This window comes from Triturus cristatus, chromosome 4_1 (genome assembly GCF_964204655.1).
Source record: "Triturus cristatus chromosome 4_1, aTriCri1.1, whole genome shotgun sequence".
Taxonomy (NCBI): Eukaryota; Metazoa; Chordata; class Amphibia; order Caudata; family Salamandridae; genus Triturus; species Triturus cristatus.
The window spans coordinates 679,583,200-679,608,913 of NC_140585.1; the positions used below are offsets into that span (position 1 = coordinate 679,583,200).

Genomic DNA, 25,714 nt, shown 5'->3' on the forward strand with positions numbered 1-25,714 from the left:
TTGGGTTGACAGAGCAACTCAAGTCCACTTCCAAGGGTCCAGGACTGGGGTGTCACCACTTGGTAGGGTAGGATTCACAGCTGCAGAAACCAGGTGCTGGTTACAAGAGACTAGCCCTTGGAGACACTCTGGTGGTCCTGGGTACAGGTTCCAGATCCAGTCCTTCTTACCCAGGCAAAGGGGCAGCAGGTCATCTCAGCAGGGCAGCAGGGCAGCAGTCCAGCATAATGGCAGTCCTTTCAGCAGCACAACAGTCCTTCTTCCTGGCAGAGTCTTCCACAGGTCCAGAAGTGTACTGAAGAGTTGGGGTCTGAAGTCCAACATTTATACCTGGTGCCCACTTTGAAGTGGAGGAAGCTTCTAGAGATTTCCACCCTGAGGTATCAGGCATTTCTTTCCTCTCTGCCCCGCCCTCAGCTTGTCTGGGGTCACAAAATACGGGTGTCAAACCCTTTGTGAGAGTGCTCAGGCAGAGCCTTTGTGATGTTCAAGTGTGGTAGGTGATAGCTCCTCTCCCTCGTAATTTCAGAATGGCCCATCCTCCCAAGACCTATATTTCCTTTGTCTCACTGTCTGGGGGCAATACACAAAGATCAATTGTGAGCTACACCTAGTAATGTGACCCAGGATCAGGCTGCAGGCACCAAATGGTTAGGACAAGAAAATGCCAACTTTATAAATGTAACAAGTGACTGGTGCATCGGCTCAAATTAGACAAGAAACTTAATTCCAATGTTCATCCATGTATCCCATATATATTTCAAAGTTTTTTTAAAATCCATTGCGAATAAAGGCCGGAGAATTCTGAGCTTCAAATGCCAAAGAAATGCCCATCCAGGCCTTAATCCAAAGCACGCCAGAATTCCCTTAACATCCTGGGTGATCATGTTCTCGTAAAACCCAATGCATTTCAGGCCGGTGGCCCCTCTTCAGGGGTAACTGTAACATAGGAAAACCCCTAAGCGATGTAGGGAATCTAGTGTATCAAAAACAAACCTACAACAACCATAATGCACTAACCCAAATCACACCAAATCAGAGCATGCTCAATGTGTAAATAAAACTGTGCACTGTGTGTGAGTCAAAAAAGATACCAAGGAAACAAAACGAACAAATGTCACATTCTTGAATACACCCCTAGTGCAACCTTAAGCTCCCAGCACCCAACAAACTCTCTATCTAAACGTGCTGTTGTGCTCCATGCTCTATGTTAAAATCAATATAAGCAACAATGTGTGCACCCTCCCACAAATGAGTGAAACAAAATTTTAAAAGGATAACAATCTGTGCCTCCATGCTAGAATGTGAAAACTTAATAGACTCATGCGATCCCCGTTGCGAAAACTCTCATCACGGTGACCTGACGCTGAAATCTGCTGTTCTTCCGTGCATGAAACCAGTGAAGTTAAGTGACACATAAACCACTTCTTTTTATCCCGCAACGGCCCCACCAGGTGCAACCCATTTCAACTAAGTGACTATCTAAACTAGCAAGTCGCAACTAATAAACAGAAAAAATGCCTGTGAAAAAAAATCCCAGTGAGAACAAAAAACTGCTCAATCCCTATGCTCGCCATTGACAAACTTTATTGATACATGTGATGTAAACAAAACAGTAGAAAACAACCCTTCTATGAAAACAGTGACGTGTACTCATATTAATTCCCTGCAGTGAACCATTATTCACTAGCTGGTATTCAAACATGTATAACAGTTCTTTTCAGATGAAGTGAGCTGTATCCTCATGTTTCCCAGGGCACCTCTGTTATAGATAATGTTATGCTTATACGATGAAATGTCTGGGTGCAAACTAACGGAGGGACAGAATTTTCAAAAGTGAAGTAAGAAAAGTGATGGGATGCACTCCAAGTTTAAACTAACTTATGTATTTTTACTGTCTTCCATAATCCATTATCACATGCAAACTAGAGGTGCCCAATGTCCCAGTGATAAAGTAACAAGTGACAAGTGCGTTGTCATGCACCAGCTTCATGTTGCACTGCTATTATTTCAGGCTCAAATTAGACAAAAAACTCAATTCCAATGTTCATCCATGTATTCCATATTTATTTCAAAGTTTTTTAAAATCCATTGCGAACAAAGGCTGGAGAATTCTGAGCTTCAAATGCCAAAGAAAAGCCCATCCAGGCCTTAATCCAAAGGACGACAGAATTCCCTTAACATCCTGGGTGATCATGTTGTCGTAAAACCGAATACATTTGAGGCCGGTGGCCGTTCTTCAGGGGTGACTGTAACATTAGAAAACCCATAAGCGATGTAGGGAATCTAGTGTATCAAAAACAAACCTACAACAACCATAATGCACTAACCCAAATCAGAGCATGATCAATGTGTAAATAAAACTGTGCACTGTGTGCGAGTCAAAAAATATACTAAGGAAACAAAACGAACGAATGTCACATTCTTGAATACACCCCTAGTGCAACCTTAAGCTTCCAGCACCCAATGAACTCTCTATCTAAACGTGCTGTGGTGCTGCATGCTCTATGTTGAAAATCAATATAAGCAACAATATGCGCACCCTCCCACAAATGAGTGAAACAAAATTTTTTAAAGAAAAGAATCTGTGCCTCCATGCTAGAATGTGAAAACTTAACAATAGACTCACGTGATCCCCGTTGTGAAAACTCTCATCACGGTGACCCGACGCTGAAATCTGCCGTTCTTCCGTGCTTGAAACCAGTGAAGTCATGTGACACATAAACCACTCCTTTTTATCCCATAACGGCCCCACCAGGTGCACCCCATTACAACTAAGTGACTATCTAAACTAGCAAGTCATAACTAATAAACAGAAGAAACTAAAAATCTGACTTTACCATTAAAGAAGGCTTTTAATTACAATTATTTAGACACCAAACTTGATCTGTCCACCTGCTCCCATTTGGAAGTTATCACTTATGAAACGCCATATGGTAACCCAATGTTATCCTATGGGAGAGGTAGGCCTAGCAGTTGGGAAAAACTAATGTAAAAGTTGTTCACTATCAGGACGCACAAAACTTAAAAGTACAGGTCCAACTTTTTAACTACATTTCACCCTGCCCTCTGGGCTGTGTAGGGCCTACCCAAGTGTGACTTATATGTATTAGAAAGGAAGGTTTGGGCCTAGCAAAAGGTTTCTTATGCCAGGTTGAAATGGCAGCTTAAAACTGCACACACATGATGCCATGGCAGACCTGAGACAGGTTTGCAAGGCTACTTAAGTATTTATTTTACAGGCCCTGGGTACATGTAGTACCACGTTACTAGGGTCTTAAGTAAATTAAATATACCAATTGGGGATAAGCCAATGTTATAATGTTTAGAGGAGAGAACATAAGCACTTTAGCACTGGCAAGCAGTGGTTAAGTGCACAGAGTCCTAAGGCCACCAAAAAGAAATCCAGCTAAAAAGGGGGTGTAACGGTAAAACGTTTGGGGAGACCCTGCAAAGAGGGCCAGGTCCAACATTCGCACACCCTATAGGCAAAGCAAATAGGTCTGGTTTACAAATGAAAATGTAAAGTGTGCCCCCAGTGTCAAACGAAAAACCCCAACAGACTTGTCAAGCAAGTCTTGACACTCCAGCAGGACCTGACACTGTGATGTCAACAAGAGGCCCACTGTGATGGTAGCTGGCCTGGCTGGAGGGACAAAAGAAGAATGCTGCCCTGGGTGTTTTCTGCATTGGCTTGTGATAGGGCCAGCCTCTTTGAAGTTAATGAAGTCCTTAGGTCCAGTACACAGGCACCCTGCCAATGGCACAACAAGAACTCCTCACACCCACGGTCTTTTGTCCCTGCCCTTGGAGTCAGTTCACACCTAATTCACACCCATTGATATGCTAATTACTGGCTGGCAGAAGGGTGAGAGCAAAATGCAGGCTTTAGGGCAAAGGTGCTGTTTGTAAAGTCATCTTTCCAAAATATTTGTAGTAAATCCAACTTCGTGAGTGAATTGGGCTTGTAATAACTATTTCAAAAAAGTCCAAAAATGTAATTTGTAGAAGTTTCCTAGGCAGAGATCAGTTATTAAAGTTAATATTGTATCCCAGTGCTTTTCTGGGGATCAGGCAACCCTGCGACAGTGAAAATGGCTTTGAGGTGCTAATTACTGTAAGAACATGTTTAACATTAACCTTTCCATGTTCCAATTTTAAGTTCCATTCATCCTGCTGTGATGGAGAGGAAGGCTTATAAATATTTAAAAGGAGGGATTTAGGCCTGTTGAAAGGTGTTTTTTTTGACAAGTCAAATTTGCAGTTTAAACCTGCACCACTAGGATACTGGTGGCAGGCCTGCAGTCATGTTTGCATTATCACTGCCCTGAGTGGCACAATGAGTGCTGCAACCCACTGGTGACGTACACTTTGGGCACCATATATTAATGACTAAGATGTAAGTTAAATATGCCAATTTCATTATGTTGAAAGGGGGGGTGCAGGCACTTTACCACTGGTTAGAGTTCTACAACCGGCAAAATCAGTCAATGCAAAAATTTAGGGATACACCACACAAAGGATAGTCATTTTCAGCATAAAACCAGACTACAAATGTTAGCAAGTAGAGCTTTGCATCAAAATCTATTGGGGTTGCATGTACCATCCTTGGGACGCCCCCTTGATGCAAAGAAGGACAAAGCACATTATAGCACTACTTTGCATTACTTAAGGACTACTTTCCAAGGCAAAATAAGTTTTGCACTGGAAACTAAATTCCAAATCCACACTCTGCAATGGTTTGTATCACTTTTGGTGACTCTGGTCCAGTGCAAAGTTTTGATAAATCTGGCTCAAGCAGTAAAAGCTGGACAAGGAAAGGGGAAGAGGCGGTAACGCCTAAATTGCTTTAAAGTAATACTCATCAAGGTTATTCTCTTTTTTCATTCCAGTTCATATAGCCTTCTCTTATATTCTGGAGTGCGTCGCCCTCCCTCCTAAATATGCTGTGATATATACAAGGGAGGGTTGGAGGTGAGATTCCCCTTGTATGATTCTACTAGAGGAAGGGGGAGGGCCTATGGAAAGGTTTTCAGTAAGAAAGAATGACTTAGAGTAAAAATATTGGTAGTAGAGTGCCTGAACGTAAGAGATGGACACTCCTCAGACAGCAGGGACGAGGAAGGGAGAATCTGAATAATATTGATTACAGATGAATAATCTTCACACTACTTCTATAGTACAGTATCTCTTTAGCCGACCACTGAATTCAATCAATCAATCAGGGGTTTGTAGAGCGCGCTACTAACACGTGAGGGTTTCAAGGCGTTGGGGGGGGGAGCAGCTCCGCATCAGTCGAAGAGCCAGGTCTTAAGGTCCTTCCTGAACGTGTGCAGGGTCGGGGAGCGTCTGATAACTGGGAGCTGTTACAGGTCTTGGCTGCGATGTAGGAGAAGGCTCTCCCGCCGGTTTTGTTTCTGCGGATGCGGGGGACCCCTGCCAGGGCGAGGTCGGCGGAGTGGAGGTTCCTTTTGGGTACGTGGAAGGAATTGTGACCCAGAGGATAACTCCATTCTGACCACATCATTGGGCACTAATTTTCCATGCTAGCCTTTATTGTGCTTCTTTTCCTTAGTGCCAATGTCAGATGGTACTGCTTAATCTTCACACAAACTGATGTTATGTGCGCATAGAAATGGGTTCATCCTACAATTTAGAACCATTCTTAAGCTCCCATTAAATGTGTAGTGTTTTAGAGGAGTGTACAGTTATCTGAGCTAGCCTTTTAGCATTGTTTTCTGTTCACTTGATGAAACGGGGCTGTCTTTGTTACATTAAATTCATTTTGATTGCATGTTTTTATTGCAATTTTCAATGATTAGCCTTCACAAAAAGAGCTTTAACCACCAGCAAAATTTTGCCAGAGTTAATCTTTAAATCCAGCATCTTCACGTTTAACTTGTTGATTGAAAGTTGCCCTCTTGTACTCGAGTATTACCACATCTGCTTGCGCATTCCCCTGTTATGGTTGCACATCTGGCAATGAGCAGACACTTAAGCCAGACAAGCCTACTGTATATCTGAGTCAAGGAATGCCAGCCCGCTCCCCCGGGGATTGCACCGTCATCAACTAATTGCAGGTCCCTGAACAATTTACATTGCAAAGAACCAGAAATTATGTGGGGTCAAGGTGATGGGGGGCGGAGTCTCCCTTCTATCTCCGCGAATCAGACCGTGCACCCGTCACCTACTCATATTGGCGAGACAAATTGAGGTGAACATTTGCTCTGGTTCCTCTCTGTCAGAGGGGTGACACCTGACAGGCAGCTGCGTGACTGAGGCATGGCGGGAACTACCCCGAATCAGGCATGTTTCACACAAATCACTCGCAACAAACAGAACAACTCGAAACACAATCTCTTTCGCGGCCATTAAAGATCAGCGTCTAGACGTGCTGCGTTACACGTGTCAGGCCGTGCCAAAACCTATGGACTGCGTCCCGTCGGCAAAAAAGAGAGGAGAGAAAAGCGTCAGGAAGTGAATACAATAACATTATTTTTCATCCCGAATACGTACTTGTTGGGGTTGCAGTTACAATTTGTATGTCTTGCATTACAAATAGATGGCTCGTTTAACTTCAGACCTGCTGATGCATGCAGTAAATCGATTAAATGGAAACACCATATACATGTAATGGTGTTGGTTGCTCTCACTTGTAACGCTTTCATATCAGCTTGTTTCCACTTGGCGACTTTTCCTGTGCTATCAAGAATGCATCACAGTCTTGCGCTGGAAACGTTAGTATCCGTATTGTAAACAATATGTGTACTCATTTGAATGGATGTTAGTCATTCACCTATATAAGCCGATGTTAATCATATGTAAGCAGCACACATATTTGCCCTGCAGGATTTTTTGTGTCACAGATTGAGACAGGGAGTGAGGCGCTGTGATCCGTAGGAGCATATCTTGGGTGCACCCTTCTTATTGAGCATAACTACCATCTGTCAGTGGGCTGCAGAGGACTGACAGTGGCAGCAACAAGAGTGCAGTGGCAAGACCAGGCTTTTTACTTGACTCTGTCAGACAGTCGCTTATGGCCTCTCCCCCCTGTTTAAATTGCACTGCTACTCCGCTGCAACCAGGTCCTTTGCCCATCTTTGTGTGATGTAGCGGTCGCTTGTGTACACTTTTTTGTGTGTAGCAGATGTATGTGGAGTGTGTGTAACACATGACTATAGCCACACAAGGATTCGTTATGTTATACTGCATGACAGTGGCCCCTAAGATGGTCAGTGGAGAGAGCCCCCAACATCACTGTGAATTGCAGGATTCCTCCAAAAATCTCCAGTGATCCTTTGTGGCGATTAGACTCATGGATGGGGAAGAGAGGAGACAGAGGACCCCTTTGAAGCTGCAGGAGTTTCCCTTGGCCTATTTTTTACTGTAAGGGCTACCCCCACTGGTTAACAGGTAGTTCAATGGGACAGCCTCCCTATCTTTTGTACCTTTATTTTGTGTCTATCCTGTTAGGATACTCCCAGTTCCCTACCACCTTCCTACTAACACCTTACAACACAGGGCATGGCTGGCCCTGTCTGCGAGGAATAAACAAAAGGGCAGGAACTGCCTACAACCTGTGCTAGAGCTGCTAATGGGTCACACGATTGTCTGCATCTTTGATATAAAGATCGGACTGAAACATCTCCATGCCAGTGGCAACTGAGAATCTCTCTATCTGCTGGGGTTGGGGTAACTACCTCCACCTCCTCTTGCTAGGTTCAGAAGCATAGGGATTTTGACCAAGACTTCCAAGATGGGCTACTTGGGCCCAGCTTTGAAGGAGAGATCTGATCAACTGCTCAGGAGGAGTGGGGGAACTTTCGCGGTGCCCTTGCACAAGGGAAATGCTGCTGGGAAGGAGCCAAGGTGGGACAAATCTCAGCTCTTCTCTGCAAGACTAGGAAATGGCCTGCAGCACTCATCGAGATTAAATCCTGGGAGCTTCGATGTGTTCCAACCACGTGGACTGAATTGCATACCCCAGGATTGCGGCATGATGTGAACCCGACCCTATAGGAGTACCATAGTGGATTGTCCCACTAGAGTTGTCTAGGCTTTCTCCCCATACCTTGTAAGAGTTTAATGATGGGAATACAGAGTAATATCTGTTGTTTTTTTACATCTGTATGGACAGTATTGTGTGTGAGTAACAAAGTACTTGTTTTTTTCCAAAGACTGAGCACTGATTTATCCACCTCTAGTGGATAGTTAATTGAGTTCTGAGTCACTAACCCCATATTTGTTTCCTGATTAAACTGTGGACTGCTCAAATTTGCTACCCGGAGGGTCAAGTGCTAAAGGGGTGTACTTGATGCTCAGTTTTAGGCTCAATAGTAAGGTTAAGCCCCAGGACACAAACTATAAAGGGCTTGGATTGTCACAATCTGTGCCCAGTAACCCCTGATTCCTTGGTTATCCTGAAAAGTTTGCCCACATACTAAGAAGGTTCAGCAGAGTTCGCACCAGTGCAAGCGTTGTGTCATTTTAAATGTTTCACATAAATTTACCCTCTACGCCCAAGTCGGGTCGAAATGTCGACACCATCTAGTGCTTGGCTTGGATTACATTATATTAGCTCTCTTTTGGATTGTGCATCTAGATTGTACGAGCACTGTCCTTCAATATGGACACTGAAGAATAAAAAGTTTAAACAGGCCACTGCACACTGGTTTGTTATCTTAAGGTTATACCAGCCAGTGTCTATGTGAAAGGTTATAAAATTGTTATTTCCATATTCCCGCCAGAATTTTCTTTTTCTTATTCGCCCTGCACTTGAGCACTCTTCTTTGCACCCTTTCAGAGCAAGATAGATGTGTTTTTTTTTTTAAATTTGCTTATTTAATTTTTTACATAGAACTGAACATAAGAGAGAAAAAAAGGGGGTTGGATACGAGGGAATCATGTAAAAACATAATGAAGAAAACACCAGCATGATAATAACAATATGCATATATACAGCAGTGACATTTGACCATCGGATTGCCACTGTACATAACCTGAAATACAGACTCAGCACATAATTGGTACACTTCAGTCCAACCCCGCAGACTTCAATTGTGGAAGTACAAAGTAACAAGGCAAATACCAATATAGTCAACTTGAGAGGTACTAGTCATCGACCATTCATAATGAGGGCATAAATTACAACAGTAGGGGGGCGGTCAGGGCTCATTTCCAGTCTCCACTGGGTGCTCCAGAAGATAGTTTGAATGGGTCCCAAATATCCTGCGATCGGAATGAGAGTGGGAGCAGTTCGGCATAAATGTATGCTTGGTCCTGCCAGAGTATCATGTCGCTGATCCAATCTTTGAATTTTGGCGTACGCCGCAGCCCCAATGGCAGGCCACACGTCTGGCAAGAAGAAGAGCAAATGAGACAAACTTGCGGTACGTCACTGGTATCTCCTCCGTATACCCTGGTAGTGCGAGAAGGGGGGAGAAATGGAATTTGCAGGGAGGTCATTAACTCCAGTGAAAACTTGCTGCCAGTAGGTAAGGACTGAGCTACAACTCCAAGCAAAGCGAAGAAAGTCAGCAGCTTCCGCCCTGCATCTGTCGCATTGGTCTGTTTCACGTAGTGTGTATTTGTGTAATATGACTGGGGTATAGTAGATGCGATGCAAAAACTTGAAGTGAGTAATACGTAGACGACTGCTGGAAGAGACTTGTTTAGTTTGCTTACAGCAATACAACCACTGTTGTTCCATGACCTCATGTCCTAGTTCAGCGGCCCACTTATCTCGGGATGCGCTGTAGATCACGTCTGTGTACAAGCTATGATAGAGTGTGGATACCAGATGAGATGAACCGCCAGTGCTCAGGAATTGATGCAGTGGAGCGACCATAGGGGGCTCTTGAGGGTAGGAGGGTGTATACTCCTTAAAACCTTGCTGCAGGCGGACATAGAGAAAGACATCCATGGGAGAGGGCGGTGTATATCTAAATAACTGCTGTAAAGTGTGAAACTTGCCTTTGAGGTAAAGGTCACCCCAGCAGTGAATGTTATGTTTAGCTTTATCCTTGTTAAAGACACCTTCCTGCAAGACAGGCATCTTTGGGTGATATGTAAGCGGGAGCAGTGGGGAATATAATATGGGAGCTTGTAAGCGGCGAGCAATGCGACTCCACGCTCTAAATGTGCAGTCTACAGATGTCGGGCATGGCATGCGGGGTGAGGTTACAGACAATATGGCCCTGTCAAGCAGAATAGGGTCCGATAGCCAATGTTCAGTTGCAACGTGAGGCGTATATCTGGGAGGGTGGAACCAATAATGGACATAATGTGCTTGAGCAGAGATATAATATAGTTCTAAGTTAGGGACATCAAATCCCCCCTGAGAGTAAGGTCGTGTGAGTGTATCCCACTGCAAGCGCGGTTGTTTACCGCCCCAAACTAATCTTATTAGCCCCGAACGGAGTTGAGAGAAGAAGGGCCTACCCGGATCATATGGAATATTTAAGAACAAATACAAGATCCGTCCCGCCATAGTGAGGGGGAGAGCGTTCCATGGTGTGATACTGCTAGTGATATATTCTAGTGTACGTCCATAATTGAGCATCATTAACTCTTCGCGATCGATGGTGACATGTATCCCCAAATATTTCACGTCAGTGGCGCACCATGCTATGGAAAAATCAGTAGGAAATTGCACTACAGAAGTTGTGAGTGGGAAAAATTGAGATTTAGCCCAATTAATATGGATACCGGAGAGGCCACTAAATCTAACAAACTCATGGACGATCGGGTTGAGGTTCTGCTAGGGGTCTTTAACATACAAGGTAACATCATCAGCATAGAGTGAAATAAGAATCGTGCGAAGGAAACATCGAAGGGCCTTTTGATGATGGTGCTGTCTGATTTTAGCCGTTTGCAAGGGCAAACAGGAGGGGAGAGAGAGAGCAGCCCTGCCGAGTGCCCCGAGTGAGGCAGAAGGAGGGGGGGAGGTATGACCATTGATTAAAACCCTCGCTGTGGGAGAGGCATAAAGAAGGCGTATCCAGGCTAAAAAGCCTATGGGGAGCCCCATGCATTTAAGGATAATAAAAAGGTAGTCCCCTTCCAAAGAATCAAAGGCCTTTGTGGTGTCTAAAAAGACTTCCGCTAGTGCCAATTTAGGGTCTACCGTTTGCAGAATGGAGAAAAGAGTACGGAGGTTATGGGAAGTCGCCATCCCGGGAATAAAGCCTGCCTGATCGGGCGATATTAGTTTCTCCATCAATAAACTGAGGCGATTGGCTAATAGTTTTGCAAGGATTTTTGCATCTGTGTTAATGAGGGGCCGATAGGAATCGCAGTGGTCTGCAGGCTTTCCAGGCTTCAGGAGGGAGGTAATAAGCGCCTCTCTCATTGAACCGGGAAGGACATGTGCCTCTTGAGCCTCCATGTAGACCTCCCTCAACACCAGGAGCAGTTGTTCAAGATATGTCTTGTAGAAATCAATGGGAAGGCCATCATAACCCGGGGCCTTGCCCGATTTCATCTGCATGATGGCTGCTCTGAACTCGTCATCTTCGAACGGAGCCACCAAGAATTCCCTTTGATTATCACCCAACCACCCTAACGTGATATTTTCAAGAAATGGAGTAAAATCGGGGGGTTCCGTCCTGCGAGTGTGGTAAAGATTTGAGTAAAATTCTGTGAAAGTGTGTAAGATGGCAAGACTATCTCTGTGATGTGTCCCCAAACTGTCCACTACGTCCAGAATGTAATTGGAAAAGCGGGGCAAGCAGATTTCCGTCACTAACGCCCTGCCAGGCCTCTCCCCCTCCCCATATCTGCGAGCAGTGAAGTATTTGCAGCGAAATCTAACTTTTCGCTCAGCTGTGGTGGTATATTCACTGAGTTTGTCTCGAAGTGTAACCTTCTGAGCTCCGGTTGCATCTTTCCACATATCTTTTTCCAGTTGCTTTAAGTCCCCCTCAAGGCGGCGCAGGCTGCGTCGAATATCTCTGAGGACTCCAAAGCTTTTCGATATACAGAAACCGCACACCGTAACTTTAAAAGCCTCCCAAAGTGTGCTCATATGGGTGACTGAGCCCTTATGCCTCCTAAAGAAATCAGAAATCTCCTCTCCAAGTTCCGCCTTGAAGGCAGTGTCTAATAGCGCTCTGGTATTAGTCGGCAGGTTCGTGGGGAGGCGATCAAGTTAGGGGGCGCAATCGTCATGCATACCGGAGCATGATCTGAGTGGGGTCTGGCCATGTGCACCCCTGAGAGAATTCAAGGAACAACTCCTCGGGATTCAATCCAATAATCAAGCCGCGACCAGGAAGCATGTGCTGTAGTGTAATAGGTGCCTTCTCTTGCATCAGGGTGCACATGGCGCCAAGCATCAATCAGCCCATGGTCAGGAAGCAAACGCGCTAGTATTTCATGAGTTTTAGTGTAATGGTGAGGGAGAGGGTTGGACCTGTCAGTAGAAGGGCACAGAGCAGTATTAAAGTCTCCCCCCCCAGATGATGTGAGTAGATCCCACTTTAAGAATATGTTCCCATAGGGTAGTAAAGTAGTCCGGGTCATCAGTGTTGGGCCGTAGCAACAGACAAGCGTAACTCACTGTGTACCCAGTGTGCCCTAGAGCATTCAACTCCTACCGAAAGGGTCACTGAAAGTACCGCCCAGAATAAAGGGTGTGTTCCTTTTTACTAAAATTAAGGTACCGCGGGAGTATGTAGAGTAAGAGGAGAACAGTCGCTCCGCAGCCCACTTACTACCGAATCGAGGAGGGCGGCGTGGATCTATATGCGTCTCTTGAAGCATGGCGATGTGTATCTGATACCTATCTAGATAAGCAAGGATTTGCTGACATTTACGGGGGTCACAAAGGCCTCTGACATTCCATGTAAGCAATTTTATATGAAGCATTTCGGGAGGCTAGGCCATTATTCTGGGAGAAGTAAGTGGCAAGAGAAAACATCATGATGGTGTGTGCTATACATATCTACACCAGTGTACGCTGGCATGACTATCTGCTGATGTATTACACATGTAACATAAATAAACAACAGCAATCCCCAACCCACCCCCACCCACAGCAGCACCCCAATCGTGCCGGTAATACATTGCCCACCCAAAAACCAAGAAAATGTGACATTGCAGTCCAGGTCTCTCGAGTCCAACAAAATAGAAGTAAAGCTGGTTAGGGGGTTTGCCCATACAGGGGGAGTCGCTGGTGGGTCACAAATTCCATCCTTTCTCTCATGAACTGTTAGGCAGTTACCCACTGGAATGGGGATACGATGGGAGGGGGAGGGAGGGTACTTTGTATAGTTCAGCACTAACAATCTTACCATATATTGAGGCCGTTTACCCAACATGCAAAGTTTGTATACTGAAAGCAACACTTATCTGTCCATCATGGGCTGGCAACAATCAGGAACTCTGGAAATGAATGAAATAGATGTAACTCCAGACTCCAACATGAAGTTCACAGCAGAGGTTGAGTTTCTGGATCCGGCGGTCGCAGCAAAGGACGTAAGGTGTGAAAGAGGAACATCAGGATGCAGTGCCAGCCTGGGGGTCAGTCCGCAGCGGGAGATGGAGATCTGGATTCGCGGTTGTCGAAGGTTCCTCTTAAAGATCTTTGGATGACGGATTTGAGGAAGTCCTCCACCTGTTGTGGGTTGGAGAAGATGGAATGTTTGCCTTGGTAGGATACCCGCATGCGTGCTGGATACAGGAGTGCATGTTCGATCTGCGCTTTCCAAAGCTTTTGTTTTACCATCAGGAATTTTCACCTCGCTTCCTGCACTGCAATGGTGAAATCCGGGAAGATAGTGAATTCCGACCCCTCATACCACAACGGTCTGTTCTCTCGGGCCATTCTTAGCGCAACGTCACGATCCCTGTAATTAAGGAGGCGGGCTACAATGAGCCGTGGCGCTCTGCCCAGTGGAGGCCAGTGGAGGCCGGGGACCCAGGGAGCGATGCGCCTGCTCCACAACAAGCTACGAAGAGAAGCTTCCATCCCCGCAGGCACCCCTCAGGAGGCGCTCAACAAAGTCTTCCATGCGGCCCGTGTTGGTACTTTCTGAAATGCCCATTATCCGAATGTTATTGTGGCCTCCAATTCGTCATTCTTTGCAGCGATGACTTTGAGCAGCTTATCCATCTGCGACACTTGAAGCTGCAGTTGTGAGGTGGTATCTTCGGTGTCTTATATGCGACGCTCTGCCTCCTTGATCTGCTCATTGTGTTTATCCACCTTTTGAATCAAGAAGTCTAAGCGGCTGTTCATGGTGTCCATTTTCCCAGATAAGTCTGTGAGGCTGTGCTTCATGGCGAGGAGCAATGTTTTGACCTCATCTCCAGGGGTTGAAGACTGTGTCTGCGCCTGTTCTCCGCTAGGATGGATGGATTCTTCCAAATTGGAAAGTGTAACCACCTTCTTGGGGTCAAAAACCAGTTTGGGCTGACGTCCGTACGGCTTACCCATGATAGCTGTAGGAGCGGGCAGTGCCTGAGTGGGCGACAGCAGTGGTAGAGCAGTGCTTAGTCACCCAATATTGTATGCAGGGTATACATAGGAGAGTAGTAGGAGCCCAGAAATTCCCCTGAGGGGAGAGCCGGGTGTCTCCACTCCGTAGGTTCCAAGTTATAGGAGGAGATACTGCCCTCCCGGTCACCCAGGATCCAAAGCCGCTGCCACCGCAGTGAGTTAAGTTGCAAATGAGATCTGCTGGTGTAGAAATCAATAATGACCATTAGAGAGAGTGACAAGGGTCATGAGGGAGACAAGCACAGAAGAAGGCGCCAGGTATATGGAAGACCTTAGCCCACAACGAGGATTCTTACTTGAAGCCAAGGTGATCACGTGTGGGTAATGGTGGGAGGTGTCTGGCGTCACAGCTGGTATGCATAAAAATATGTAGGATGAGCGGAAATCAGGCTGCAGTGTGACACTACAAGCAGGAATCCACCAAGGAGGAGAGCGCACACCCCAACCAGTGTCCGCAACGATGAGTGCGCAGGACCAGTGCCCAGCAGGTGTTGCACTGAGGGATGCCAGAGGAGGAAGTCAGCATGTGATGGTGCCACAAGGGAGCTTGCCCCCAAATGTCTGATGGTAGGGATAGGCCCTCATACAGCAGCGATGACAGGAGGACTTAGTGATGGCGCAGGTCCACAGCTCTCAGCCGCCAATGCGCTCGGTGATCAAGGGCGGCAGCACACAACGAGGAGTTGCAGGTAAGGAGTGGGCAGTGAGGGCGAGGGTATCAAGGAGGGCACCACGCACCACAAGCCGCCTCAGGGCATGGACCGGTGAGGCCCAGCGGCAAGCATCAGTCATGAGGATCTGGCTCGGCGGCAGATATTACGTCAGCGCAAGCAGGCAGTGCAGTTCAGCAGGTGCGTCAGGTAGAATGGCAGTCACTCCATGTGTCGTCACGGGGGTCTGGGAAAGTTGCGGAGCAGGTAACCTGTCTCGCACCACCTACCGCCTCCACCTGCAGCGCACGCCGAGCGCAGATGGAGCGGATGGCGCAAAGGGCAGCCTCTGGCGCAGAGGAGGTCAGGTCTTTACTGAAGGCACGGACGGGTCCGTAGGCGTAGACACGCGCCAGCGCTCACCCAGCGCCAGCAGCCGGAGAGCGTAGCGAGAGGTGAGCACCGCTACCACTGCTCGACATGAGGACTTTTTATGTGGTGACAGGAGGCAGCGGGGAGGCAAATCACTACGGTGTCCGCAGGCCGCCACCGCCGGGAGCTGTAGTCGCGGTGTAGACGCCGCAGCGAGGCCCGCAGCCACGTGTGATCCACAGGCTTGCATAGCAGCAGTGACCACTCCGGTCTGCAGGCAGAGCGCCTCTCACGCCCCGCGCTCACCCAAACCTGGTCCTGGAAGTGCCAGTCAGGATCGTAGGACAGCTATTTTTTCACCGGAGTGAGGCTAGATCCAGAGGCAAAAGCGGCGTTGTTTTTTGGCCAAATTAATGGGGGTTAGAGGAGGATAAATGAAGTATTATGCCTCCAAGTGTCCAGAGCCTCACTGGCGTGCGGCCATCTTGGTCGTGCGCCACCTAGCGCCCCAGCAAGATTGATATGTCATTTGTATTTATATGCATTACTAATTTGCTATTCAAAAAGAAAATATAAAGAGGATTCCTTCCCTTAAAAAAGTGTTTTGTTCTCTCTCTGGTGTACATGAAAAAAATATACTTTTTCTCTCGTATAAGAATTAATTTGTTCAAATTGTGTAGTAACAGACCCAATATATTTTGGGTCCATAGCATTTACTGCTAATTAAAGAAGGGTCATTATGACCATTCTTTATATATATCTTACAAATGTTTAGCCAGCAGCAGCTCGGGCACAGAAAAAAAAAAAGAAAAAACAGGGAGTCAGAAGCAAAAAGACAGGGGAAACCACACCAAAAGTATTTATGCAGTACTCAATCAATAACAATGAAAACACCACAGAAGAAAACTCCCACAAAAATCTAGAAAAATAAAATACATATTAGTAAATAAAATGATACCCGACAACATGAATCCAATCATTAGAACTGGAGATATACAATTTCAAATTCTTAGGTAAAAGTAGCGTCAAAAAGCACAAATCGCCAAATGGGGTTATCTGGTCACGCCGGACTAGGATAAAGTTACAAGTTCAAGCCGATCATGATGTAGTGTGAGCCAGGTACAGGACCAAGTTTGGCCCACTGGGTAATGTACCTGGTCGTATTTGGACCGAGATGCGAGATTCTGTGTTGCGCTGCATCCAGCTGTGTCCGTTCCGATGAGGCGGCCGATCAGGAGATGAAAGATGCTGCGATGCAAGGTCATGCGTCACACTGTGTTGAGTTGCATCGCTCTGCTTCAGTTCTGAGGGAACCCACAGTTGGACCAGGAGAAGTACACTATGATGCCAGCCAAGTGTCCAGGACCTGCGGAGCACCTCTTGGAGAACAGGACTCACTCCAGCAAAGACCATCAGCAGGGCACATCCAGTTGAATTTGGGCAGCGAGGAAGATGCAGGACAGGTCTCTGGAGCTTATGTCCCTGTAGCTCAGACCAGGAGGCCAGTCAGCTAGCCCTTGGAGTCACTCTGGTGGTTCTGGGTTCAAGGAGCAGATCCAGTCTTCCTTCCTCAGGCAGCAGGGCAGTTGTCCTTACAGCAGGGCACTCCTTTCAGCAGCAGTAGTCTTTCTTCTAAGTCTTTCACCGGTACAGAAGGGATCTGAAGAGTTGGTCTGAAAGTCCAATACTTATACCTGGTGTCAGCTTTGAAGTGGGAGAAACTTCTAGACTTCCCCCCACATCTGGTTCTGGAATTTCCTTCATTGCTCCGAGGGGTCTTGGGTGCCAACAGGCTACTGTGAGTGTGCTGAGGCAGCCCCTTTGAAGTGCAAGTGTGGTAGGTGACAGCTCTCCCCTCCCATTAGATCAGGATACCCATCCTGTAAAAACCCAGATCCCCCTTGTGATGCTATCTGGAAGGAATACACAAAGGCAAACTGCCTGCCACACCTAGTCACGTTACCCAGGATACAGGCTCCAAATGGTTAGGGCAAGAAAATGCCAACTTTCTAAAAGTGGCATTTTCAGAATTGTGATTTAAAATCTGACTTTACAATTAAAGAGGGTTTTAAATTACAATAAATTAAGACCAAACTTGACATTCCTACAAGTTCCCAATCAAAGGTTTTAAGGAAATGCCTCTTTTTGTTTGGTCACCCACAGGTTTTCGGACTGATGCTGCTGGTATTTTGACACTGAGAGTTTACTGAGGCCTGCCAGCCAGACCTCAGTGCCACTGCCTGACCCCAAAAATGTGTATGTTACATTGGCTTATACCCAATATAACTTACACTATAATCCTACCTATAAGTCTGTAGTGTATGCTACTCATGGTACCCATGGCATGTAAGTTTTAGGTTCACCCCTGGGATTTCAGCACTGGTTGAACCAACTGGGGTGTGAAACAAGAATGCCAGGTCAAAATGGCAGTTTAAAACTGCACACCTGCTGCATTGGCTGGCCTGAGACGTGTAAAAAGGCTACTTAAGTGGGTGACACAGTAAGTTTGCAGGCCCACTAGTAGCATTCAACTTACAGGCCCTGGGTACAAGTAGTCCCACTTTACTGGGACATGTAAGTAAATTAAATGTGCCAATTAGGTGTAAACCGATGGTGCCATGTTTTATGGAGAGCACACAAGCACTATTTAGCAGTGGCAAAATGCACATAGTCTCATAGTCAACAAAAACAAATTCAGTAAAACAGGAGGGGTGAAGGGAAAAGGTTTAGCGGTGACCCTGCAGAGAGGGCCAGACCCAACACATATTCTACATGATGTAACAAAAGCAAGATTAGAGAAGCAATCAACAGACCTAGAACATCTTCAAAACTAGAAAATTCAGCTCCAAGCCAATTAAGCAACCAACGATTTCATGCTCAAAGACCAAAGCAGAAAGTATCACAAAATTCTTTGCAGAAAATATTCCAAGGATACATAATGCACTAGAGCAAAACTTCAACAAGCTCATCATACAAGAGAGGTCTGTTTCTAAATGGTCATCATTGCAACCTCGGGACTGTGAGTACCTCTGGAAAATAATTGTTACCACAAACCCAAAAATCAGCAAGCTCAAGCAAAGCTTTTATCAGCTTCCCTAATCAAGTCATACAAAGATTATATTCTCCCTCTACTCCTCAAAAGTGTGAATTCATCTATGTTTAAATGCACCTTCCCAACAGCTCTTAAATCTGGAAAAGTCATACCTATACTTAAAGGAAAAATATAGACCTGGTGAACCTCCCAAACTTCAGGACAGTGACTAAACTACCATTTGAGAGTAAAAGCAGTGAAAATGAAGTATATACACTTCTCACCGCATACATTATTAGAAACAACCTCTTCAACAAAACACTCTTCATATCAAAGCTTAGAACAGAATCTGCCACTCTACATATCAGGGATGACATTCTCAAAATCTTAGATGAAGTCTACTTTTGTCTGTTAGTGTTTTAGAGCTGTGTAAATCAAAAGAGTATGCAGTTCCTACCAGAAAGGGTGTGACAGAGAGGAGGTCAGAAGTGAACTGAGGAACTGTTTTTCAGGGGATGCAACTTCAATTTGCAGTGCTCCCTTTTGACTTTCGGGTGTTCAAGAAAGTGATGGTGGTGGTTGCAGCTCATCTGCAGAGGTCAGAGCCCCAGTCTTTTCCTACATCAGCATTTAGCTGTTTAGGGCAGTTGTCTCCCACCTTCAGATGATGGAAAACCTCCTGCATTTGCTGGGGTTCACTATCAACATGCCAAAGTCAGACCTGATTTCCTGTCAGGCGCTCCTTTTCATCGGCTGTTCTGAACACAGTATAGTTTCGGGCCTATCATCCTGAGCGGCGAGCCCACAATATTCAGGCAATGATTCAGTTGTTTCAGCCTCTATCCTGGATTTCGATGAGACTGACTCGAAGGCTGTTGGGCCTCATGGCCTCCTGAATCCTGCCTGTTACTCATGCCTGATGGCACTTGCAAGCTCTGCAGTGGGACCTGATGTCCCAGTGGGCACAGCATCAGGGGAATCTCTCCGACATGGTGCAGATCTCAGAGGGAACTTCAAAAGATCTGCAGTGCTGGCTAACAAACCATGATTGGGTTAGTGGCTGACGCCTCTCCCTTCCCCAACCTGAGCTGAAAGTAATGGCAGGCGCATCGCTCCTGGACTGGGATGCCCATATGGGAAAGGTGGATATCTGTGATCTCTGGTCTCCGGCAGAGTTCGAGCTCCACATCAGCTCCGAGTGATTTGCTTGGTGCTGAAAGCTTTTCTTCCTCAGATCAAGGGAAGACTTGTGCAGGTGTTCATGGACAACACCACCACCATGTGGTATTGCAACAAACAGGGCAGGTGGGGTTGTGGACCCTTTGTCAAGAGGCCCTGCATCTCTAGAAATGGCTAAAATGTCCGGGATGTCTCTGGTGGTTCAACACCTGGCAGGCTGTCCGAACAGCACAGCGGATGAACTGGGGTGCAGATACCTAGTGGATCACAAATTATATCTCCATCTGGAGCTGGTGCAAGATCTTTTTCAGCAGTGGGGTTAGCCTTGGTTAGATCTGTGCGCCACTCCATAGAAAGAGCAATGTTAGCAATTTTGTCTGGTGAAGTTTACAAGACAGCTTTCACCCGGATACGCTTTTTGTCTCTAGTGGAGCTCCAGCCTCATATATACCCAGAGTTCACAGGAAGATCAGGAACAACCAGGCTCTGGATTGGACACAGAGAGTCTTGTATCCTGAACTGTTGAGCATGGCCATCGGTCCTCCAGTCAGGCTGGCTCATCAAGAGGATCTTCTGTCTGCACCCAAACCTGAGCACTGTCCACCATCATGCATGGATATTTAGCGGCAACAATTGATAGCTTTAGACCTTCCTCCTGAAGTCTGTAATGTTATTCTGGCAGTCAGGCATCCCTCCACAAAGTCAGTATGTGCCTGCTGCTAAGACAAGTTTGCGTCAAGGTGCGATTCCGACAATGTTGACCCCTTTTCTGCACCTTTATCACAAGTTTTCTTTTTTTGCATTATCTTTGGTCTAGCAGGACTTTGCTCTGGGCACAGTTAAGGGTACCTTTCTACCATCTTGGCTTTCTTGTGGTTGCCGGAACAACCTTCGCTCTTTAAGTCATCTGTTGTCTGTAGGTTCCTTAAAGGCCTGCTGTATATGTTTTCACCTATGTCCTTCATCGACCTCAACCTGGTCCTCACCTTTCTCATTTGTGCACCATTCAAGTCTTTGAACAATTGTCCTCTTAGGCTCTTGACAATAAACATCAGCCAAGAGGGTCAGCAAACTGCAAGCGCTCTCTGTGCACCCTCCTTACACCACTTTCTATCCGGACAAGCTGATCCTCTAGACAAGTGCCTCCTTCCTTCCGAAGGATATTACTCCACTCCATGTGGGTCAGAACATCACTCTGCCTACTTTGTTTCCTCCCCCTCAACCTTCCAAAGAGAAGAGAGACTCCACGGTCTGGAACCAAAAAGAGCGTTGTTGTTCTACCTTGACTGCACAAGAGAGTTCCGGGTGGACAATCAACTCTTTGTGGGCTATGTGGAAGTAAAAAAAGGGGCAAGCAGTCCAAAAGAGAACCATCTCATGATGGATTCTGTGTAGTAAGATCTTTATGCGTTTGCCAAGAAGCAGCCACTGCGCCCCCCCCCCCCCTTTCCCAGAGGGCTTATGGGCTCACTCCACTAGACCCAAGGCTGTGATCACTGTGTCAGCGTGCAGCGTTACGGTCCTGGATATCTGCTAGGCAGCAATGTGGGCCTCACTGCACACTTTCACCAAGCTCTACTGCTTAGACAGTCAGGTCTGTTGTGATTGGCACTTTGCCCATTTAGTCCTGCAGGGTTTTATCTGATTGATTTTGCAAATCCACCTCCTAGGAGTTATTGCTTGGGTATCTATTCTAAGGTAAGGAATCTGCGGCTAGAAGTCTCTATCAGATGAACAATTTACTTACCTTTGGTAACGCTTTATATGGTAGAGACTATCTAACTGCAGATTCCTTACCGACCCTTTCAGCCTTCCAGTCTGCGAAATAATTACTGTGTAGAGATCACCCTTTTTAGGGCCTTAGTTTGTCACACCAGTGGTAAGAGCTCATCGTGGCCCTGCGCTAGTGGCATAGAAAATCATAAAAGTAATTGACATTGGCAAGCCGAGGTGGGGCCTGTGTAGGGACTGCACACATCACTTCCGGCACGGACGACGTCACGTGGAGCCAAATGACTCCACCTACTGGTATGCAGGGGTACTGCTATTAAAAAAAAAGTGAAAGTGACCAGCTTTGTAGCAGGATAGACTGTGTCTGGCCTCTGAAAATAGTGGGTAGGCGGCATCTACCCTCAACTCAAGTTTTAGTGAATTCTGCTATTCCAAATAAAATGTATAGTTTGACTATGTGCACATGAATTTAAATGTTTTTCTCTAGTTCACATGGAAGATACACTCCTGAATACTCATGCAATGTCTAGGACTGTTCAGAGTGAAAAAGGTTAAGTCATTAGGTGTGGCTATAAGATGCTCATGGCATCTCCAGAACAGATCTTTACCCTGGTGCCCATGTTTTTATGTGTTATTTGGTTTGGTTCCATTTACATATATATGCATTTTTAACATTAATCCTATAATGCATTTTCTTTGAAGGTTCCCTTGGGACAGCTGGTCGGCCCTGTAACCACTCGTCGCGTGGCATGGATAGTTGTGAAGTGATGTGCTGTGGAAGAGGGTATGATACGTCGCGGGTCACAAGAATGGCGAAGTGCGAGTGCAAGTTCCACTGGTGCTGTGCCGTCCGCTGCAGAGACTGTCTTCAAACAGTAGATGTGCACACTTGTAAAGCACACAAGAGCGCAGACTGGACCCATCCAACCTGACACACCAAGAATGTACGCTAATATGCAGAGATATTGGACACAGTTGCTCATTTTAGAAATATTCTAGTAAAATGGGCGGGCACTTATATTTTTATAGATTTGGTCTTCAGTTTCTTCACGCAGAGGTTTTTTTAAATGAATATTATTAATATTATTGTGTATGATTACAAATTCTATTGTAAGATTGTATGCACATTAAAATATGTTCTGTTAAAACTACTTGCATAAATAATATATGGATACAAAAGTAAGGAAGAAAAGGATTATTGGTAGGAAGCAATATATTTTTGTAAGATGCTGAAGTTGTATGAAGCAGTAGAGGGTAACTTTGCTCTGTTATTGCCACAGCAAGACAAAAAAAAGGCTGCCTACTACTCAGTAGGAAGGTACTTAAGGTGACTGCAGTGCAAACAGACTCTTGAATACTGGGATGTTTTTGCACCACTTTCTGATCCCTTGCACAAGAACTGTGCTAGTAAAACTCTATTGCCCCTTGCTTGTGCAAATGTTCTCAACAAAAGACTATTAAGTGCTAACCAAAGGAATGGGTGAGAAAAGGAAGGACCACATTTTATTGGGCAATGATACTATATTTATTATGACTACAGTGGCCAACTAAAGTTGGCTTGCAATAGTTCTGATGGCTTGACTGTAATTTGCATAATTCCCTCACAAATTTACCAAGCCACATTACATTTTGGATAGAGGTGGACACATATTGTAGGTAAACTAAAGTTATTTTAAAACTAGAGTTGTGCAGAGGGTTTAAAGACCTTCAACAATTTCAACAGGTTTGCTCACTTCTTGCCCATAACTACTAAACCAAAGATACCGACCTTTCCTTAAAAAATGGGGCAAATAGTGCTTTGAAAGACAAAGCAGTGATGTTTTAAACTTCAGGACCAGCGATCAGATATCTTTAGTGGTTATATTTACCAATGAAGTACTTATTTCACTAAAATTGGCATAACATAAAATTGTACTTCCTTACCAGAGCAGAACCTAGGTATGCAGAAAATAAAATGTCCTAGATTTTATAATGGAAAGTTTCAATTCTATTAAGGACATGGAGGATTATGCTTTACTGTCTTCACTTTTTTAACAGCAGCCATGTGAAACATTATCAAACTACAAATCCCATGAACACTTTGGGAGAAAAGTTAATCACAGTTCATCCAATCAGGGTGCACATATCCCCTTTATAGTCCTCTCTTCTGTAGCATCCTCCTATTTCTGTGTGTGACAATCTGTCAGACAGTTAACCTTTATTCCTGCGTACTCAAATCATTCCCTTTGAATGAGAAAACGATGTTGAGAACACATCCTCAGTGTTCATAAAGTCATGCACAACTACGTAACCTGATAACTGTATATGGACATTATGTATCAGAAAAATCATGAAAGATATTACTTGTAGCAATTATGTATGCTCTTAACAACACGAGGGGGACAGCCTGGCCTCGACTCCTGGCGGGATAATCCTCATTTCTGTGCCCTTTATCGAATTGAAACTTTGTTACGAAAGCTAGGTAATTCCAGAGGCAAGGATTATGCTAGTTCAAAGTTTATCCACCACCAGAGCAGCCACGTTAGGAAATGGTTTAAAATAGAAATGATTGAACATTGAGTCGAATTACCAATCCGCTGCTTTCATGATGTATTTCAAGCGTGCCGCCGGGGAGAATGTCTTGGAGGCCATCGCTCCTCTCGTAGAATGTGCCCCGAACATTTTCCCATCTAGCAATGGTAGGGGAGGACACAGCTCAGTGTGATTTTTTTAGGGCTATAAGGAGTTTTCATTTGCCAAGGGGAAGGAGATCATGGCTTTATAAGCCTTAATGCAGCTCACCATACACAGTTTTGGAAAATCTGGGAAAGCTGGATCAGAGACCACCTGGGAATTCGTTTTTGTTCGTCTCGAAATGTGGACGGTAATACCTTCTGGAGTGCACACTTGCTCGGTGATGTCTAATGCTGTGACATAAGATACTAGTCTACAATAAATCAAGCACATGAAAGAAGCCAATTTGGCGGACAGATGTTTCCTAGAAAGATATTTATTCCGAGGCCCGGAAATAAACAGATTGAATACCACATTAACATCCCACAGGACTGAGTATCTCGGTTTGGGAGGAAGGGATAGACGTATACCTCTGAGTAATATTTGGACCAAAGGATTTTCTCCCACAGAGAGGCCCTCAATCAGCTGGTGCCCCACCGATATCGCTGAGCGGAAGGTATTCACTGTTCTGTAAGTCAAGCCCTCGATTGCCAATTCTGCTAGAAAATTCAGGATACTGACAAAGTCCATCACCACGGGATCAGAGTGTTTTTGACGACACCAACCCATCCATCTGGACCAAGCTGATCAATATTTTTAAATGTGCTACCTGGCCATTCCTTGGGGAGCGGATATGCAGCCTGGAGCCAAAGTCCCAGGACATGCAATCGTCCCCGGTAATCCTCCATACCATAGGTGGCAGTGAAACTTCCAGAACCAGATGCTGGGGATCCCTTGAGGGATACTTGAGGAGAGCTGGGAACAGGGTTAGACGGATTGGAGAATCCCAAAGAAGTTCCATCAGAACTGGAAATCACGCTTTAGATCTCCAGAAGGGGGTCATCACCGACACAGTTGCCCGTAGTCTCCTGACCTGGGTGGAAAGTTGCATTATTATGGAAAATGGTTGGAAGGCATATCCCGTCTCCATCTCCCAATTTTGCTGGAAGGCATCCGTCACATACACCGATGGAGCCGGTCTCCAACTGAAAGATTTGGCCACTTGATGGTCTAACCGGGATGCAAACAAGTCTACCAAGAAGGGACCCCAACTGGATTCTAGCACTGGAACACTGATGGATCTAGTTTCCAAAGGCTGAGGTCCCCAATCAAAATACCTACCTTGGGTGCCAGTTCCCCACTTGATTGGCCATGCCCGGTAGGTTTTCTACCATGACCAAGATTTGGATCTCATTGCAGTACTCCCAAAACATCTGGGCCTAGTCCGACCATTCTAGACAGTTGATTTCTAGAGCACTTTCTTGGTCTGACCATTTGCCTCTGGTGGAGAATTCTTCACATCGTGCTCCCCAGCCAATGCCGCTGGCATCAGACTCTGTGGTTGTGATCTGAAGATGGCACATCTCTTCCATGCCTCCATGTGAGCTAGCCACTAGTGTAGTTCCACTTTTGTGTCGTCTGTCAAAGGTACACATTGCAAATATGTCAGACCCTTGCGGAGATGTGACATCTTGAGCTGTTGAAGTACCTTGTAGTGTAGGGGACTGGGAAAAATGGCCTCAGTGGAGGAGGAGAGTA

The 25,714-nt window shown here is 45.7% G+C and overlaps 1 protein-coding gene across 1 annotated transcript in view; it reads left to right on the forward strand.

Moving 5' to 3' along the window:
* Positions 1-22,642, forward strand: part of WNT2 (Wnt family member 2) — a 338,610-nt gene extending 315,968 nt beyond the window's left edge. The window contains exon 5 of the mRNA XM_085653131.1: positions 22,166-22,642. Within this exon, the coding sequence (XP_085509257.1) occupies positions 22,166-22,395 (230 nt within the window). The 3' untranslated portion in view covers positions 22,396-22,642. The remainder of the gene's footprint in view (positions 1-22,165) is intronic.
* The last annotated feature ends 3,072 nt before the right edge of the window (positions 22,643-25,714 follow it).